At 43.5% G+C, this 21,010-nt stretch overlaps 1 protein-coding gene across 1 annotated transcript; it reads right to left on the reverse strand.

Moving 5' to 3' along the window:
- Positions 1-791: 791 nt before the first annotated feature.
- Positions 792-21,010, reverse strand: LOC137661207 (protein N-terminal glutamine amidohydrolase-like). Its single transcript, XM_068396625.1, is given in 7 exon segments — positions 792-1,094; positions 17,339-17,429; positions 17,432-17,465; positions 17,796-17,944; positions 19,998-20,048; positions 20,571-20,670; positions 20,942-21,010. Coding segments are annotated over 7 exon segments (612 nt in total). The 5' UTR covers positions 20,995-21,010; the 3' UTR covers positions 792-960.

Here is a 21,010-nt window from a genome sequence, read left to right on the forward strand (position 1 = left end):
TAGAGAGAGTCCAGCGCAGAGCCACGAAGATGGTTAAGGGAGTGGAACATCTCCCCTGTGAGGAGAGGCTGAGGGAGCTGGGTCTCTTTAGCTTAGAGAAGAGGAGACTGAGGGGTGACCTCATTAATGTTTATAAAGATGTAAAGGGCAAGTGTCATGAGGATGGAGCCAGGCTCTTCTCAGTGACATCCCTTGACAGGACAAGGGGCAATGGGTGCAAGCTGGAACACTGGAGGTTCCACATAAATCTGAGGAAAAACTTCTTTACGGTGAGGGTGACCGAACACTGGAACAGGCTGCCCAGAGAGGTTGTGGAGTCTCCTTCTCTGGAGACATTCAAAACCCTCCTGGATGCGTTCCTGTGTGATACGTTCTAGGCAATCCTGCTCCGGCAGGGGGATTGGACTAGATGATCTTTCGAGGTCCCTTCCAATCCCTAACATTCTGTGATTCTGTGATCTATGTTCCCTTTGTGGGTCTGGCCTTAAGGCTTCTGCTAAATAAGCCTAATTGACAAAATTAGTGACTAAACTGAGATGCACCATCTGTTTATATAACTGATAGAAATAATAACATAAAGAAAATATACTGTATCTCGCTTCTAAAATGTAGCAACATTTAACAATTTGAGCTAGATTGTTCAGTATTTTATCCATGTACTTTTCCAAAAGCTTTTCTTACAGCATGTAAATGCTCTTTTCAATCTGGGCAGAGGAGACAGAAAAGTAATATGCTTACGATGGGATGTCTGCCTTTGATTTGTCACATTAAAAACCAAGTTCATTCTTACATAATCAAAATAAAAGTTTTTATTCGGTTCATGATATTTCTGATTGGGTTTTCTATTTGCCCAAATACTTAGTTCCATGTAAGGAAATGTAAACTATAAATACAATGCAAGAGCAGCAGAACAAAACACACCCACTGAAAACAGAGGCAGGGAGAACTTCTTTGTTCACTTCACTGTCCTTCCAAGGAATAGCTGTCATCAGTCTGTCTGCCAAATTGATGCACAAAGTCTGGAAGGCGGAACACTGAGCCCCATCCCACTTTGGGATTCATACTGATGAAATCATCCAAGTTCATCTTGGAGTCTAAAAAAAGGATCAGAAAAGGGAAATTTTTATGTTCCTGGTGCAGCCTCTGTAGCACAGGTACACATCTCTTAAGAAAATGCCCAAAAACCCCTCTTTGATAGTTCAGCTCAAAATAGCACAGAGTTCACAGCACACTTGCTGAGCGGCAGTCCGGCAAGATTCTACAAATTGTATGGTGCTACAGAAACATCTATTTCCAGTGTCTCAGACTCTGCTTTTGCCCCTGATTCCTCTCTCTGCCCATGGCAATAATCACATTACCAGATCAGTAAGTATTCTTAGTCATTAGAAACTAGTATGTGTAGGGAAGAGTAAGATTTTTCCCTGCAACAGCAGCATAGAAATGTCAAGTAGTGTCAGAGAACTGGAGTGCAAATAACAACCAACACAGGGAATGCAATGCACCAGGTGCTTGTAGTCTTCCTGCATTCACACAAATCCGATCACTCAAAGGCAGGGGAGATATTATTCCCTCATTAAGTTCTGAATCAAAGTCAACTGAGTCAGCTTTTGTACCGACTACAGAGGAACTGGATCAGAGCAGCAGTCAGAACTGGGAGTTCCTTAGTGTCTCTCAGAAGCTATTAGCCCTTTGGCAAACCTACAGTTTGCTACTCCCCAGATTACAGTATTTGCTCTGTATTTCCTTTCCCTCCAGCCCTGAACTTTGTCCTTGCTGTACACCGGCCCACTGCAAGGCCAGAATATGCAGACCGGAGGAAACATCTGATGTAACCCAGACCGTAGCCCAGAGTGATGCTCAGTAGAAGGGCACAAACCTAGGCTGGGGGCAAACACTTTTTTTTTTGAATCCTGAACTACTGAATGAAGTCAGAGCGGGGAAAGGTTAACTGCCATAGTTTTCAAAAGTACGCATGACTGCTCTTTGCCAGGAGTTTGATCTGCTCTGACCCCACAGGAGAGGCAGAAACCACTCTGCCTGTTTGTGGATCCCAGAGAGCTCTGTGGAAAATGCTGGTAAGCAGTTTTGGGCTTAGGTGCTTTATACATCCCTTTTCTGGAGCTGGCCTGGTACAAGCTTTGCCAACTCAGAATCATGCTGATCAGAGGTTTCCGATTCCTCAGCCTATTCAGCTCTGACTACAAACATCTGTTGGCTTGTTGTTTTATGTTCTCACTGACTATCTGTGCAAATAATCTTTTTAAATGCCCATTAAAAGAAAACTGGAAGAGAATTAGTTTAAAGAACAGAGTGGGAGAGCCATTGGATTTACTGTTACAGCTTTCCCCCTGTATTTAAGTATTTATTTTAACATGGATGATTCATGTGCACATTTAAGGATTAAGAACCAAACAAGAGTAGGCCCTAATTAATGGATTATAAAATCCATAGGACAGAATTTGCTTCAGCTGCAACAAGCTTGCGTAATTAGGCTTACCATTATGGACAGCGTAAGCGAGGAAGGGAAGACGGTGTTTGGGAATCCCAACCCCAGGACTCCCAGCCATAATCCCGCCCCCAAAGCCCTCTGTTTTCACCACATCTACACTATGGCACAGCTTTGTGATTTCCCTAATCCCAGCTCTCACCACTTACGAGGTCTGGCCCCTCTTTTCTTGTTAACCTGTTTGGGCTCTGCACTTTGAAAATCCTTACGTCCAGCCAAGCATCTTCCTACTGATGACATGAGTCTGGCAGAACAGGGCAAATTTCTGCCTAACTACATGGGGATTTAAAAGAGCACAAGCCCAGCAAGTTGCTGTTATAGCTCAAGAACAATTAGTAGCGGGTAACAGCTCTTGCTCGCTGGTAGACTGGTAAGCCTGTTTTCCAATTCCCAATTTGTCTTTTCCTCACAGATGCTTTTGTTTTAGAAATAATAGGATTCTTCATATAGTTTAAAATCTGAAAGATAAATAATTCCCTGCTTTATGTGCACGGAGAATAGTAGAATAATAATTTCATAAAACTGTTCTGTGAATGGTAAAGAAGCCCAAAGGGGATTGTTCCAGTAGGGTTACAAACACAGCTGCTGTTGTTAGCAACTCAGAAGCTGCTGTTGCAATATCTGTAGGAAGCGAAGAGCATAATATAGTCCATCAGAGAAGTTTAATGAAAGGAAAAATTGTTTTAATAGAGCAAACAAGAACATTCCTGTGAAGAGTGGATGGTCTAAGAGCCGGTCAGTAGATGGCACTGAAGCAGTAGGAGAGTATCTGTAGGGAAAACATAGTGAGACCTCTACTGTTTTATTAAATTCAGGAAACAACAATCTCTCTGTGCCACTCTTCTTACGCATGTGCTGCATCTGAATGCCATGCATGTTATGTTAGACCTTACAGCTTTAGGAAACAGCTCGGCAAAAATGCATGAGAACGCCACAAAGTCCTCTTCCCAAAGCAGATGAAGAGTGACGAACAGCAGAATTTACAAACGAGATATCTGGATGCTACAGTTGACAAACCAAGAGGATTTCTCCACAAAAGCAAGGAGGAGCATGCTTCATATAACATTTATACAAGGTCAAAAGCAACAGGGTTTTTTTTTGTTTAAGATTTCCATTACACTTGCAGTCCTCCTCAGGTGCTGTGGCTATTATACTAGCCAATGCTTCCTCTTGGACCAAACCCACTTTGTTATGCACACACACTGTCAATGGGACCTAGTTGATGCATTCTGGGATTCTTGCCTAATTTTATTTTTTCAATCCAGTCTGACACTTTTTCCCCAAGCAGGGATGAAATAAAAGGCCACGCACTATCAGATAGCATTGTTAGCCATGATACTTGTGGCTTCTGCCAACAGTAGTTAGAAAGCAATGTTTCACCCAAGCCTCGGCTTGGCTCACAGAACTTGGACTAACTCTGCATAATGACAGCTGCCCAAGGGCTGCTGGAAGTGAGCAAGTCTGAAACAAAGCCTCCAAGATCAGTTCTGCTGCTGCCTAACCTTGAGGGCACCTAAAATACTTAGAAAGCTGGGCTCTTCACAGACTTGCATAGGTGTCTACAGTTCTCTTCAGATCCGTCTCCCTTGCCTGAGCAGGGAGAGAAGTGTTTTTGCAGGCGGAGTTGGGAACGCTCTTACCAGATTCAGCTGGAGGGTACTGTCCCCACAGCTGAGACATAACTGACTGTGCAAACCATCCTGGTCCATCCTGGTGTAAAACAAAGAGAATTTAAATACTTCTGTCCTTCGTTATACCTTTATTGCCTCTATCCTAACTTGATTCTTTACTTCCACAAAAGCTCATGAAGTAAGGACCTAACTTGACAGATTGGAGTTGTATTCTCAAATGAGAGGAGCAGAAGGTTCCCATGAAGTGCACATGAGCTATTTATATCCATATCAGTGCTTCTTTTTTTGCTTTCACTAGGATCCTGCCACCACATCAGAAAGAAGATACAGAAAGAAACTGCATACATCTGCCTGGCCTCTGTCTAGCAGCTCGCCTGTTACATAGATGTGTCATAAACTGTGCCTCCAGAATTTCTCAGCTGTCCTACTCATGCTCTTCAAAACAAAAAAATCCAAACAAGTAAAACCCCATCATTTATGACTACCAGGGATTTTAATACTAATAAAAAGAACAAAAAGCCTTTACAAATCAATCCTACCAGTGTGCTACCAAACACCTAGGGAGAACTGAAATTCAAACCAATGCTTTTCAGTGTTAGAGCTGATGCTAACAGTTGTATATAAGCCGTAAGACCATCTGTTCTGAGTAATTTTGAAACACACTGTGCTACTTACTCGCAGTAAGGAGGGCTGATCTCATGAGGACTCATAAACTAAGCAGAATCAGACCTCATTCATCTGTGGAGAGACGACTTAAAAGAAAACTCCAGGCTGGGCTCACCAGCCCTAGAATGATGAATCTGTGCTCCAAATCGTTTCCTTCTTAATTTTTATTATTTGAACAAAATACCAGACTCGCCCATTTTCTTGCAACAGGAGGCCACTGGCAACCAGGTGGGCCCAGGGGAATCTGCTGCGGCTCAGATATGCTTATTCCAGCAGAGCTGCTTTGAGGATAGGGCTGGGTGAGAAAGCACCGTGCACCCAGTTAGGTTAGGCAGCTTCTCCTGGCACGCACAACAGCAGAGCAGAAGAGAGGAGAGAGCAATGCCAGTAAGACACATAGAGGCCTAACTCTGGGAAATGGCTAGAGCAGAGCTAGTTGCAGAAGGCTAATGCTTAGCATGTGAGTTCTGATGAGATATTGAGGAGTTTGAGGGGTTTTTGTTTAGTTAGTTGGTTTGGGGTTGTTTATTTAAAAAAAAAAATAATGCTAAGGTTCTTTAAAAAAAATCACCTAGTTCCAGCTTCAATTTTTTAACCATGGACTGGAATTTATGATTCAAGATAAGCTTATTTTAGAAGGTTTATTTTGCAACCCCATGAGCAGAACAAATACAGTTTAAGAATTAGTCCTTTTGAGTTAATAGTAGGGAAAAAAAATGCTTAATTGGTTACTGATAGAGATTCCTTGATTCAATTCCAAAAGGAGTTTCATGGTCATTAAACATTTCCTGGTATACTTCATGAAAACGGATCACTGGTCCCAGTATCCTGTCCTAGCTCCACACTGGGTAATTACATTATCCTACCGATGGTCCTACTTAGCTTACATCTGACTTAGATACTACGGCATTTCCTTTTCCAAAGTGCTGTATTCAGCCTTAACAGCTGCTCTGCTCTGGAAGAGGCAATATTTTAGTACCAAGAGCAAACATTCTTCTCTTTTTAAGTTTACTAAAAGCTTTAAAACCAAGTAGGCTAAGAAGAGTGGTGTATATAAACGTAACTAATATGCTTTAACAGATAGCAAATTGTACCAACACACTAGTACCAGAGTGCTGATTATCTATAAATACGAAGAGTTCATGGGCACATTTCTTTAACAGCACAATGCTCATACATTAATAAAAAAAAAAGACTGATACATTTTTATTGTATTTTTTCAGTCTTCAAACATTTGTTTAACATCAAAGAAGACATATAGCAAACAGAAGTAATATAAAAACCTTGCATGCTTTTGTAAACATCTTCTCAAGAGCTTAGGAATTTGGCTACTCTAAATGACAGCAAAATAATAATAAAACATCAACAACAACAACAACAACAACGACGCTCTGATCTAAATTTACAGCACAAACTGATACTAAAACAATATGTGGTCAATTCTGTCAGCCATTAAGTTGCAGTCACCTCTAACATGAAGTATGTAAGCAATTTAATCTTGCGCAAACACAAATTAACATGGAAAGCAGAAGTACTCTATCTAAGTGAAACAACAGGGAGAAAACAGTTATCCACAATGGAGTTTGGCATGGACATCAACATGAACCCCAGGCTCTTTTATGATAACAGAAGGTCTGCCACCCAGTTTTCCATCAAGTTTAAAATAAGGCGCTTTTATGCCTGATGAAACTGTGCTGAGACGTTACTCTACTAGTCTCTAAAGGAAGAGAATTACCAGTTCCACTTGTTGAGAGCAATGCTTTCTAAACCTGTATGTAGGCCTGCAGGACTCGTGCTCATCTAAGGAACCACGTCACTGAAGCAGGACTTAGATTCAGCTAAAAGTTAAAGCACATGCTTGTTCCACAGCAGTTAAACCCAGACTCCTCAGTGACTTACAGCATCGCGCACATTGAAGGTAAGGTATCTCAAGTGAATACAGGGAAGACAAAAAATAAAGCCGGAGAAACTGGTACTGAATGAAAGACAACTTGAACTAGACATCCTACATCTAATACAATCTAGTCCTGTTGGCCCTCCTTGGTAGTGTTTAAGGCCAGATTGGATGGGGCTTTGAGCAACCTGGTCTAGTGGAAAGGTGTCCCTGCCCGTGGCACGGGGGTTGGAACTAGATGATCTTGAAGGTCCCTTCCAATCCAAACCATTCTATGATTCTATGAGCCAGATCTTGAAGCTACCTAGTGAATGACCTTCCACCTTCAGTGGGTGCAGGGTAGCCAGTTTCTTTCATCTGTAACATTCATCCAACTGACCAGGAGATCAGAGTGCATCAGCACAGAGCTGAATAGAATCACAGAATCATAGAATCATAGAATAGTTTGGTTTGGAAGGGACCTTTAAAGGTCATCTAGTCCAACCCCCCTGCAGTGAGCAGGGACATCTTCAACTAGATCTGGTTGCTCAGAGCCCTGTCCAACTCGACCTTGAATGTTTCCAGAGATGGAGCATCTACCACCTCTCTGGGCAACCTGTTCCAGTGTTTCACCACCCTCATTGTAAAAATTTTTTTCCTTATATCTAGTCTAAATCGACCCTCTTTTAGTTTAAAACCATTATCCCTTGTCCTATTGCAACAGGCCCTGCTAAAAAGTTTGTCCCCATCTTTCTTATAGGCCCCCTGTAAGTACTGAAAGGCTGCTACAAGGTCTCATCGGAGCTTTCCCTTATCCAGGCTGAACAACCCCAACTCTCTCAGCCTTTCCTCATAAGAGAGGTGCTCCGGCCCTCTGATCATTTTTGTGGCCCTCCTCTGCACCCACTCCAACAGGACCATGTCTTTCCTATGCTGAGGACTCCAGAGCTGGATGCAGTACTGCAGGTGGGGTCATGTGAGAGCAGAGTAGAGGGGCAGAATCACCTCCCTCGACCTGCTGGCCACGCTTCGTGTGATGCACCCAGGACACAGTTGGCTTTCTGGGCTACTAGCGCACATTATCGGCTCACGTCCAGCTTTTCATCCAGCAGTACCCCCAAGTCCTTCTCTGCACGGCTGCTCTCAATCTCTTCATCCCCCAGCCTGTGTTGATACCGGGGGTTGCCCTGACCCAGGTGCAGGACCTTGCACTTGGCCTTGTTGAACCTCACGGAGTTCACACGAGCCCACTTCTCGAGCTTGTCCAGGTCCCTCTGGATGGCATCTCCTCCCTCAGGTGTGTCAACTGCACCACTCAGCATGGTGTCATCTGTAAACTTGCTGAGGGTACACTTGATCCCCCTGTCTGTGTCATTGATGAAGATACTAAACAGTACTCATCCCAATACGGACACCTGAGGGACACCACTCGTCACCGATCTCCATCTGGACATTGAACCATTGACCACTACCCTCTGGATGCGACCATCCAACCAATTCCTCATCCACTGAACAGTCCACCGAATACTGTGTGCAGTTTGTGGCTCCTCAGTACAAAAAAACCCCCAAAACACTGACATACTTGGGTGAGCCTGTGGAAGACCCTTGGCCTGCAAACAGCTGTGCTTTACTTGGGGAGCATAAGATTTGCTTGGGAACACTGCACTGAGAATAGTTTTTGCTTGCTTCTAAGAAAAAGGAGCCGAGACCAGTTCACAGGGCCTTTTGAGGCATGAAAGAAGTAAACATGTGTTGAAGGTCAGTTCTGAACACAGAGCTGAAAACAGGGAATGGTTGTTGATGTTTTGAGCCCAGGACACTGTGGCTCTTCCCAGAATGGATGATGAGTGCTTAGCGTGTGAATGTTGATGTTATCTTGAACTGCCTAGTCTGGCTCCTGCATTGTAGCAGTTAAATAGGTTAGTAGACTAACAATAAAAAGCCTTAGGCCTTTCGGCTTCAGGCCCCTTGTATCCTCGATCTCAGAGTCTGTGCCTTCCTTGCCGCCCGCCGCAAATGGCGCCCGAACAAGGTTGAAGATTAATGAAGAAGCGGCGGCGACTCTGATCGAACGATTGCCAGGGGCTAGCGCGCGCCAGGACCGGAGAGTCCCCAGGATCGAAGAATCCCCAGGATCGGAGAATCACCAGGACCGGAGAGTCCTCAGGACCAGAGAATCCTCAGGACCGGAGAGCGAGTCCCCAGGATCAGTGAGTTCCACGATCGCAATAAACATGGGACAGGCTAGTTCCCAAGAGCATAAGCTCTACACTGAGGTATTACAGCGTATATTACGTGAACAGGGCTATAAGGTCCAATTAGCAAAATTGGTGCAGTTATTAGTATGGATCAAAGACAACTGTACTTGGTTCCCTGTATCAGGGACTTACGATGCAAAGATCTGGGCGAAAGTGGGGGTAGAAATACAAAAACGGAACACGTTGCAGTCTGATATTCTAAAGGATTTAGAAGCAACGTGGAGGGTTGTTTTTACAGCACTCTCTGCACTCCAGCCTGCAGAGGAGCATTTGCAATGTCTGGCATCCACTCCTATTAACACCTTAGTGGATGTGAAGGAGCAACAGGAGCCTGTATATGAAACAGCCTCCGGAGAATCAGACGATCCTTACGATCTTGATTTCACAGATCCAGACATACAGTCCGATTTATACCCACCATTAACATCGGTAAAAGAAACGGCTGCGGCCGTCCCTTTGGTGCGGGGGGTCTCGCAGCTGGCAGCAGCAGCAGCAGCGGCTACGGCCAGAGCACAGTTAACACCAACAGCTCCTCCGTATCCTGCGTCTGCTGAGCCACCTCTTGGCTTTGCTGAAAAGGTACCAGAGTCTCGTATAACGAAATACAAAACGCTGGCAGAAAAATGTAGAGAGGAAGTTGCTCGTAAAGGAGATTTTGCCATGCTGACGGCGATGCCGGTAATCTATCGCCCAAATCATTCTCCTGAGTATCACTACCTTAGTTATGAAATGATTAAGGAAATATGGGCTGCGGTGAGAGACTATGGTTTGCACAGTAACTATACTTCAAATTTAGTAACAGTCATTGGGGAATCCTATACTATGACTCCACATGATTGGAAGTCACTTTTACGGATGATTTTAACACCTGCACAATATTCAGTGTGGCTGGCAGAGTACCAGGAGGCTGTTTCTGCAGACACTTTGGAAAATAGGCAAGAATATTTGGGAGTTAATCAGTATGCGACACCAGAGGTACAGGCACGGCTACCTCGGCAGCATTTACAACAGATCTCTGCATTGGCTTTGAAGTGCCTGAAACGCGTTCCAGAGGCAGGGAAACGCCAGCCCTCTTTTGCGGCAGTCAGGCAAGGAGCTCAAGAACCCTATGTAACATTTATTGATCATTTACAAACAGCATTGAGCAGGCAGATTGATGATGAAAATACAGTAGAAACGCTGTTATTGCAATTGGTTTATGAAAATGTAAATGCAGATTGTCAAAAAATTTTGGGCCCTCTAAAAAACTCTTACAAAAGTATAGCAGAATTTATTAAAGCCTGTCAGAACGTGGGTTCCGAAGAGCATAAAGCTACTTTACTTGCAAGTGCCTTGGCTCAGCAACTCGTTGTGGGACGAGCAGAAATGAAATGTTTTGAGTGTAATGAAATGGGACATATTAGAAAGAACTGCCCAAAGCTGACAGTAAAGAAAAAAGATGAGCAGAAAGGATCAAAAAGACCTAGAACACCCAGAGGATTATGTCCTAAGTGTGAAAAGGGCTATCATTGGAGCAATCAGTGTCGATCAAGGTTTGATAAGGATAGAAACCCCATGCAGGGAAACTGGAGGAGGGGCGCGAGGCCCGGTGCCCCCCAGTACAACAGGGTCTGTTGTGCACATGCTCAGTCCGAGAATCCGATAAACAGACAGTCTCAGAACTTGTTGCCAGCACAGCCAGCAGCGCTGGGTTGGATCTGGCCTCAGCCACAGATACAGAATTGAATGATAAAAGGACTAAGATCATAGATACCAATGTATATGGGCCTCTCCCTTCGGGACTGGTAGGATTAATTTTTGGGCGTTCTTCTGTGGGAAAGCAAAATATATTTGTCATACCAGGAGTTATTGATTCAGATCATATGGGCCAAATTAAAATCATGTTATGGACATCAGAACCACCTTGTTTTATACCTAAAGGTCAGTGTGTGGTGCAGTTGCTATTGATACCATATACTGTGCCGGCGGCTAATCCACATCCACGCGGCACAGGAGGATTTGGCAGTACTAACACACCACAGGTGTTGTGGAATCAAAAGGTAACTAATGATCGGCCTATGCTCACAATAAAAATTGATGGACGGTTATTCACAGGTCTGTTAGATACTGGAGCAGACGTGTCCATCATCAGCAAAAATGACTGGCCGTCAGATTGGCCTCTTAAACAAGTAGCTGCTGCTGTGAATAGAGTAGGAGGGTTGCAAATTCCATTGCAAAGTGCACGTACTCTGTGTGTGGTGGGCCCTGAAGGAAAAACAGCAACCTTAGTTCCTTTTGTTCTTTCAGTTCCTTTTAAATTGTGGGGACCTGATCTTTTAGCTCAGTGGGGTATTGTATTGTCAGCTATGATGGCGCATTTAAACCCAAGGGTCACTGATCTCTTACCCCAGCTCAAACTGACTTGGCTAACAACAAAACCGGTTTGGGTGAATCAGTGGCCCCTTAACAGGGAGAAACAAAAACGGGCAGAGGAATTAGTAAATGAACAATTAAGGGCTGGACATATCGTACCCTCAACTAGTCCTTGGAATACCCCTATATTTGTGATACCAAAGAAATCTGGCAAATGGCGATTATTGCAGGATCTTAGAGCTGTCAATGCAGTAATGCAGCCTATGGGAGCTTTACAGCCAGGTACACCCAGTCCAGCAATGATCCCTTCTGACTGGCAGTTATATATAATTGATTTGAAGGACTGCTTTTTTACTATACCTCTCCATCCTGACAATCAGCCACATTTTGCTTTCTCTGTACCTTCCATTAATAATCAGGCACCTATGAAAAAGGTACCAATGGACAATTCTCCCACAGGGCATGATGAACAGTCCCACAATTTGTCAGTTAGTGGTCTCTGCTGCAACAGAGCCGACTCGAAGTATTTTTAAACAGTCTCTTATTTACCATTATATAGATGACATTCTCATTGCAGCTTTGACACAGACAGAACTGATGAAAACTGTAAATCATCTAAAAGACTCCTTACAACAATTTGGGCTTCATATTTCCCCAGAAAAAACACAAACAGAACCGCCCTGGAAGTATTTGGGATGGGTACTGTTTACCAGAACCTTACAACCACAACAACATCGTTTGGTAAACAATATCTCTACATTAAATGATTTGCAGCAACTACTAGGGACAATTAATTGGATTCGTTCTGTGCTGGGTACTTCTACTGAAGAGTTAAGTACCCTGTTTAACACCTTGAAGGGGGATTCAGATTTAACTTCGTCTCGAATCCCTTCTGACAAAGCAAAACAGGAATTGGCATTGGTAATTCAAAAACTTGCAACTTCCCAAGCAGGACGTATAATCTTACACTTGCCTCTTCTATTTTTTGTGATTCACACGAAATTCCAGCCTTATGGGCTATTTGCACAATTGACAGAATCACAGCAATTAGTTACCCTGGAATGGATTTTCTTATTACACACCTTTACAAAAACAATTACGACCCCTTTGGAGATGGTCATTATGGTGATTCAGAAAGGACAGTTCAGGATACAGAAGCTGACAGGTCGAGACCCTGACATTATTTACCTACCCTTTCATAAGGAAACGCACATTACTCTGATGAGGGACAGGCTTGAATTTCAGGCTGCTCTGGCTGATTATTTGAATGATATCCATTTTACTTTGCCACAGAATAAAATCTTGCAAGCCTTACCTTCCCTCTGTTTAGAACCACAGAGAGTGATGGTGCCTCACCCTATACCAAATGCAAAAATGATTTTTACAGACAGCTCAGGTAAAACAAAGAAGGCCGTAGTGGCCTGGAAAGAAAAGGCACAACGGCAACACACATCAATTACTGTGGAAGCATCCACTCAGATTGTTGAATTGTCCGCAATACACTTAGCTTTGACATTGTTTGCAAGCGAACCTATTAATATTGTATCAAATTCCCTACATGCTGTTGGCGCTATTAACCGCTTAGAAGCTGCATTGATCAAAGAAATTAGCAGTCAAGAGCTGTATAAACTTTTCCTTGCTATTGCAACTCTGCTTCAGCAACGACAGCATCCTTGCTTTATTGTTCATATTCGGTCCCACACTCGCTTGCCAGGACCTCTGGTAGAAGGGAATGCAGTAGCTGATAAGTACACTGTTTTGCCCATAACATCATCCTCCCTTACTCAACGATTTCAACATGCACAATTATCTCACTCCTTTTTCCATCAAAATGCTCGCAGTTTACAGAAAGAATTTGCTCTGACAAAAACGCAGGCTCATGATATTATTCGGGCATGTAATTAATGTCAATTATATAATACTGCAACTTATCATGATGGTGTAAATGTCAGGGGACTGAAGGCTAATGAAATTTGGCAAACAGATGTTACACATTATCCACCTTTTGGCAGGCAAAAGTATGTTCACGTTACTGTGGATACCTTTTCTGGTTATGTTGTTGCTTCTGCAGCTACAGGGGAACGGACTCAGAATGTTAAGAAACATTGGACACGGTGCTTTGCATTTATGGGACTCCCCAAACAAATAAAAACAGACAATGGACCCGCCTATGTATCTCAAGCAGCGGCCTTATTCCTACAACAGTGGGGTGTGTCTCACGTTACAGGTATCCCGCACACCCCCACCGGACAAGCCATAATTGAACGGACACATCAAAACTTGAAACACATGTTACAAAAACAAAAAAGGGGGAGTGTAGCCACAACTCCTCAAGAACAATTAGATATGGCTGTGTTCACTTTAAATTTTCTAAATCGGTCATCTTCTCGATTAGATACCACAGCAGTGGAACGACATTTTCAGGGTAAAGTTCCCTCTACACAAAATCCTAAAGTTTGGTATAAAGATCTGCCAGGCCCAACTGATTGGCGTGGACCAGTAGAATTGTTGACATGGGGGAGGGGATATGCTTGTGTTTTACTCCCAGCAGGTCCTCGTTGGCTACCTGCGAGATGCGTGAAGCCATACCATGAGCTGGAGAAACCACAGCCAGAACCCGGTACCAGAAATGCAGATGCTGAAAGTACAGGGACCACGCAAGTGACGTAGAACAATCAACCCGACACCAGGCATTACTTGGGGAATGCTGAAATGACTGGATGAGCACGCAAGTAGCATGCTGCGAGGGGTCTTAGGTGGTCTCTGGTGGTCGTGGTCCCCCCTTAGTTGTGCTGTCTGCTGTGTGACCTCGCTTCCGCGCAAGCGTGGTTAAGGCCTTTCTGTTGACACATGCAGGTGGCTCTGAGGAGAAGATACTGTTTTGGTTCTCTCAGCAGTTATCTCTTTTAGAGCGTGTGAATCAAGTCAATTTGGACACTACAGGGATGTTGTTCACAGTCTTGTTTATCTTTGACCCTTCTTTGTAATTAGTGATTCTACAGCATTATTGTATAGATATCTATGTTTATTCCTTTTTCTATATGTATTTATTGCGTGCCTATGTATATTACTCTGCTCTACACCCCACAAGCCAAATGTGCACGTCCAGCTTTGCACTCCCCAGGAGAAGCAGTCTCTTGAGCGAGGGGGTAGAATGTGGGAATATAACGGAAGATCGGCGAGGAGGATTGTAAACACGCTCAAGTGACTTGCACCTGGGCTGTCAAAAAACACGTATATCACACTACTAACTGTTATTTAGTCTTGTGTGCTGGACAAGTAGAACATCTGCATTCAGATAACATAGGCCTGTGATAAGACTCAGAGCACCTAATTGTTCATGCCTGAGATTCCTGCCCTACTGTGAGAAAGATCAAAGCACAGTGGAAAACTGCCGCCTGCCAGAAATCCCTAATATATAGGCGAAGGCAGCAGGTCTGGAATCTCTCTCACTCTCTCTCTAGCAGGAACTGAACTCCGCGGTGCCTGCGTCCCTGCTTGTGATGCCTTTGCCCCGAGTGCTGCTTCAGAGATCCCTCGGTTTGCGAGTCTTCACTTACCTTGTCTGCAATCAGAGGACTCTGAAAAGCCGAAGCCCACATCATGACCACACTTGTCATCGAATAACAAAAAAGGGGGAAATGTGGAAGGCCTGCAAACAGCTGTGCTTTACTTGGGGAGCATAAGATTTGCTTGGGAACACTGCACTGAGAATAGTTTTTGCTTGCTTCTAAGAAAAAGGAGCCGAGACCAGTTCACAGGGCCTTTTGAGGCATGAAAGAAGTAAACATGTGTTGAAGGTCAGTTCTGAACACAGAGCTGAAAACAGGGAATGGTTGTTGATGTTTTGAGCCCAGGACACTGTGGCTCTTCCAGAATGGATGATGAGTGCTTAGCGGGTGAATGTTGATGTTATCTTGAACTGCCTAGTCTGGCTCCTGCAAGTTGTAGCAGTTAATAGGGTAGTAGACTAACAATAAAAAGCCTTAGGCCTTATCGGCCTTCAGGCCCCTTTGCATCCTCGATCTCAGAGTCTGTGCCTTCCTTGCCGCCCGCCGCATGAGCCCAGAAGAGGACATCAAGTTGTTTGGCGTGGCAGAATGTGATATTCAAGGAGAGGCTGAGAGGATTGGGACTGTTCAGTCTTAAACAGAGAAGATGAAGGGGAAACCTTACTGCTGTCTACATCCACCTGATCAGAGAACACAAAGAAGATGGAGCCAGAGCCTTCTTGGAGGAGCCTGGCACCAGGACAGAAGCAAAAAAAGCAAGTTGGAACATGGGAAAGTTCTGATTACGTGTTAGGTTGTTTTATTTTTTTTTTTTTTTTTTTTTACCATGACAGGGGTCAAATATTGGAGCAGATTGCCCAGGAAAGGTCGTGGAATACTCCATCCCCTGGAGGTGTTCAAGACTAGACTGGACAGAGCCTTAAAGAACCCCTGTTTTGAGCAGATGTTGGGACTGGATGACCTATGGATGTTTCTTTTCAGCATGGCACATACAGAGTAACAAAAAAAGCATAAGAGGAATGAAGATCCTTGTATCTTTCACTATCTACCAACACCACAGAGACTTCGGGAGGTTTAGTTGAGACTGCATGGCTGCTGCTCACCAGCGAGGTAAAAGGTTAGCCAAGCAAGACAGATAAGGGGAGAGTTACAGGGTTTGCAGCTATGGAGTCATTCACTACAGCTGAAGGAACATGTACACATCTGCAACTGTTTCAGTCATTCTGTAACTTACTATCCACAAGTAATGTTTTCTACTCTTTTGATCTGAGTACAATTTTTTCACCTTCCTGGTCTAGCCTGATCTATATTCCTCACACTTTCATTAGCTCTCAAACTATAACAACAATAAGGTTTCCACAAGCAAAAATCCTCAGCACTGAGGAGGCTCCAGCTAACAGTGAACCTGTGAACTGCAGTTCAGGCATTCTCCACTCGCTACACTACCTTTGTATAAACTTTACTGGACGTAAGGACGCAAGACATAGAATTTAAGGTGCTTCATAACCTGGATTGTCTCGAAAAACACCTAAAGCTTCACAATGAAGACTACATTTGAGCTCCTACTCACATTCATAATTCATTTCTACTCCAGTGTGAAACGGCAAGCTTCCTTAGAAGCCAAAGCAAAGATTGGGAATTAACTTCCAGAAACCTTAAAACCACAATAAACTTGGACCTAAACACAAAACATGTTCTTTGACCCAGCCTTTAAACACAAAGCAGTACCGCATTAACCAAAGCAACAAAAGCAAACGTGCAGAGCAATAATATGAAAACTCTTTCAAAGCAAAACTTCACCACAGTTTCCCCATCTGGGGAAGGAAATGAGTGAGAACAAACACACACATGGTGAATGCTAATCCCAGCCTTGCCAAGCACATGATTAGAATAAGCTGAAATGCTGTGTGATAAGAATGGTTTAAGCAGCTCTATAGAACAGAAGAGATGGCAGATCTTCTCTCTGCTTGGACCAGAGGCTGTTATCAAAGAGACTTAAGGCTTGGGGAAAAATTTGCTGACTTGCCAGTTTGCCTTAAAGTGTCCTCAGGTTCATTCACCTGGTAGACAAACCTACAAACATCTCATGCAGGCAAACTCAGCACGCTGAACAGAGCCTGAAAACTTCTTCCTGCCAAAATATCTGCTCTGGCAGGATGGGACCTGCCAGCTAAAGTGTGGTATAATCAGTGTGTTAAAATTCACTTTGTGACCCCTAAGCAAGTTATTTGGCCTCTTTGCTTCAGTTCCCTGCTGTCAACAAGAGAACAGTATTACTTACCTCTCATTCTCTGCTCAGTTTATGAAGATCTGTAATTAATGTTTGATAACAGTAATGTCAGAGGCATGCTAGACTTTACATGTTCAGAGAAGGAAGTGCCAAATGCTTCAATAGCCCTATTTTTTTTCCATATGAAATAATAAGCTAGGTGGGATGTGCTTCCAGACACATCGTATGGAAGCATATTTATTTCTTGTGTGCATCTTGGACTATGTCATTCAACACTGTCAGCAGGAAAAGGGAGCTCTTGGCAGCTTACCTGCAGTTTCAATGCAAGGGTATGAAGGAGGAGGTTTCTGCCATTTCCCATTTGCATCTTTCATATGAGATCTGTTCAGAAGCAAACGTCTTCTAAGTACAAATCTGCTCGAATCATTCTGATTTTCCTAAATAATAATGCAAAATTGTATCAAAAGATGTGTGTATACAATACTGCATTATCACTTAGAACAAGAGCCCTTCCTCCCATCAAGGAGTATTAATTGCACTGAATATGTAACTCAGTGATATTGTGCCAAGCCGTTAACAAGAAACTACAGTAGGAAAGAAAAGGGCTTTTTATAACTAAGGTAAAGAGCTTTAGAAAAATAACACAGAGCATTTATTTTACTGGAGTATAGCACAAATGCTTCTGTCACTATGCACCCACAAAGAGAAGTTCAACTTTGATTTCACAAAGTAATATTCATGGTCTTTCTCTTCTTTCACATCGTCACCTGTGAAATTCTGGATGAAGGCTGTCATCCAGCCTAAAGGCCTCCACACTGTACATGTCAAAAGGACACGGAAACGGCAACACTGTGTCAAGATCATAAATGAAGTTCTGCTCCCCGCTGGAAACATGAAGTAGAATAACATGGTAGTCCTGGAAAGAAGGGTAATTGCCAGTAGTTAAACAGCTGTTAATGAGAAACTGGCAGAGAGTGTGAAAAAAAATGCTTCCTAAAAGCAGAAGTTACAGCTCCTTTCTTTAAATCCTGCTTTCTGCCCTTGAAGTATGAAGCCTGTAACATTTCTGGCACCAGGAGAGAGATTTCCTAACGCCTGCCTCGCCCATCATGCCTTTCCATAAACCTTGGTATTCTCCCCATTCTTTGGCAGCCTCCTTTGATTTAAGCCTGGACGGCTAAACTAAAGTGTACACTGCTCCTAAGACAAGAGCAAATCTCTTTCACATCCCACACCAAAACACAAAAGTTGAGCGGAATAAGCATTTTTGGCTTAAACCCAGTCCTAAATAAAAGCTCACAACAATATATGATGATAGCTTAGCATTAAAATTCTCTAGTGATCTCTTCTAATAACAGATGTTGTACCTGTTGCAGTAAGGTAGTCTGTGAGTTTGAGTGCTGAGAGGCAGCTGAAAAAACAGCATGTGAGTGAAAAATCAGCAAATGGCTCAGATGAAGAGGACCATAGGAATGAGACGAATTCCTGTAGTAGCTCTTGAAGCTGGGAAAAAATGCCTATGGGTACTATACCACAGTTTTTCAAGCTAACTATTTTGTCTTGACACTTGGGTTCAGAGGTGCAGTTTTATTCCTTAACTTGTAAGCAGCATAGGTGTGGTGGAGGTTTGGAGAAACAGAAGTTACTTATGTTAGGTGTCAGGTACATACACTGCTGTTTTCCAAAATTAAATTGAAGGTAGCTGTTAACAGCTTACTAAAGCTTACATTAATCCACTCACACAAAAAGTCTGAAGCATTGTCTTTTGACATTTCAATATTAAAACCACAAAGCGATTGGAATGAAAAAGATCTTGGGCAAGCTATTTGCCAGACCAATATACATATACAACGGTATGCAACAATATATAGAAGAATCTGTTACGGAGTATAGAAGAATTAACTACAAGCTTTACATATCCTACGATCCACTGAAACGTCAAAGTTAAAACACCTTTCGATCCATGAATTTTTATGAGAAATCCACATTATGCGGTGGCCTTTCCCGACTCTCCTATTCCTTAGTAGATCATCTTTATAACACTTGGATCTCTTTTTAAACTAAACCTTTTTTGTACTATAAACATACCAATATTTTGGGAGAAATTAATGATTTGGAAATCACAGAACTTCAGAAGTTTGCAGATTAGTTTGCAGAATTTCAGAAACAGAAATTGCCACAAGAAATAAGAGTTTTTTCCATGCCAAATAACTGAAAGAACTCTGTAATGATACCTATTGAAAGGAATTCTGTAGGGGCAATTACTGAATCACATTAATTGATCAAATGATGCTCCACAGCCACCATTTATGGGTCAGTTCAATTGCTGACCCTGAATACATATATCGCTTATAATTTTTCTGTCCTCTGTCAGGCCCTACGTAGATATTTTCATCCATCTACTTCTTACAAGTACAGACACTACTTAAAAGTTGTACAAAGCTGGTAGACTCAACAATATGCAGCTAATAATTTTCACAAATCTGTTACGCACCCTTACCATTGTTAAGGTTTGTCACCTCTAGATTTTACTGACTGTCTCACTGTTAATTTACTATGAATGGTGAAAAGGAGCACCAGATTTTAGGCTCTTTATAAATCTGTTGTAAAAGAATAATAAGTATTAATACAAAACTACAGAATGGTGAGGCTGGAAGGGACCTCAAGAGGTCATTTGGTCCAACCCCTGCTCAGGCAGGGACACCTAGAGCCAGCTGGACCGGGACAGTGTCCAGACAGGTTTTGAATATCTCAAGGATGGAGACTCCACAACCTCTCTGGGCAACCTGCTCCAGTGCTCCATCACCCTCACAGTAAACAAGTGTTTCTTCATGTTCAGATGGAACATAAACATAACAGTCTGTGACAGTGAGATGGCTCACACTGCCCATGTCTGATCCTGCAGCTATCAACTACAGAAGCATGCACTCAAAATTAGTGTGTGAGAGAGAGACAATAGGATGACCTACCCAGACAACAGGCTCATCTCCATGTCCTGATTTCTGCTTCCAGAGTGGAATCTGAAAGTTATACATGAATAAATCTGAAGTGAATAAAACCTTTCAGATTAATACAGATTAATTTTGGGTTAATTGGTTAGTTATTTGCTAACCTATCCACTTCATCATCTTACATCTGTGCTGCAGTCAGAAAATTTTCTCTAGTTTCTATCTTTCACGAGCATGAAGTTGGAGATACTATTCTGGACCACATAATATAATCATTCTCCTAAACTGACAGATTACAGGGAAGAATTACCCCCACAGCTCACAGGGACATCGTGCCTCTTCCCATGGTCCTGAATGCATAAGACGACTGAAAGATCCCATGCGGTGTGGTCTGCGTGCCTCTGAGCCAAGGGGAAGCTACAAGGCGGTTCTGGACCATGTCTCACAGGCTGCAGCCTAAAGGCCTGGGCGCATGTCTCACCTATGTCAGACTGTGGTCTGAGCACCCGGGACCACGTCACACCCACACTGGGCTGCAGTTTAAATGCCTGACACTCTCCACAGCTGCATTCAGACCACATCTCATCGACTCACCATCCTCCTATCATTGGATATGAAAACAGCATAAAATTCTTCTAACGGGTATTGATCCTGACTCCTGATATAGTCACAAAGTTTCCAAACATTTTCTTCACTGTAAAATACAAGAACTGATTATTTCCCCCCACACACACTTCATTTCCAGCGCACAGAAGCGAGTTGAGAGGCGATGCCTGCTGGAAACTCGCCCAGCGTCAACCCCAGGGTGGCCAGAGGCTCCGCAGGTCACACACCCGCTTCAGAGCAGCCCCCGAGCCCAGGCACGGGCTGACACCAGGCGCGAGGATCCTCACGGCGGGGCGGGGAGGGGGACACCCGCCTCACGGCTCCCGCCTGCCCCGCGCACCGGCCCCGGCGGCCCTTACCAGTAGCAGCTGGTATATGCGCAGGCGGGGCGGGGCGGCACCGGCCGCCTCATAGGCGGCCCACCGGCC

Source organism: Nyctibius grandis, chromosome 3, assembly GCF_013368605.1.
Source record: "Nyctibius grandis isolate bNycGra1 chromosome 3, bNycGra1.pri, whole genome shotgun sequence".
NCBI classification, from domain to species: Eukaryota; Metazoa; Chordata; class Aves; order Nyctibiiformes; family Nyctibiidae; genus Nyctibius; species Nyctibius grandis.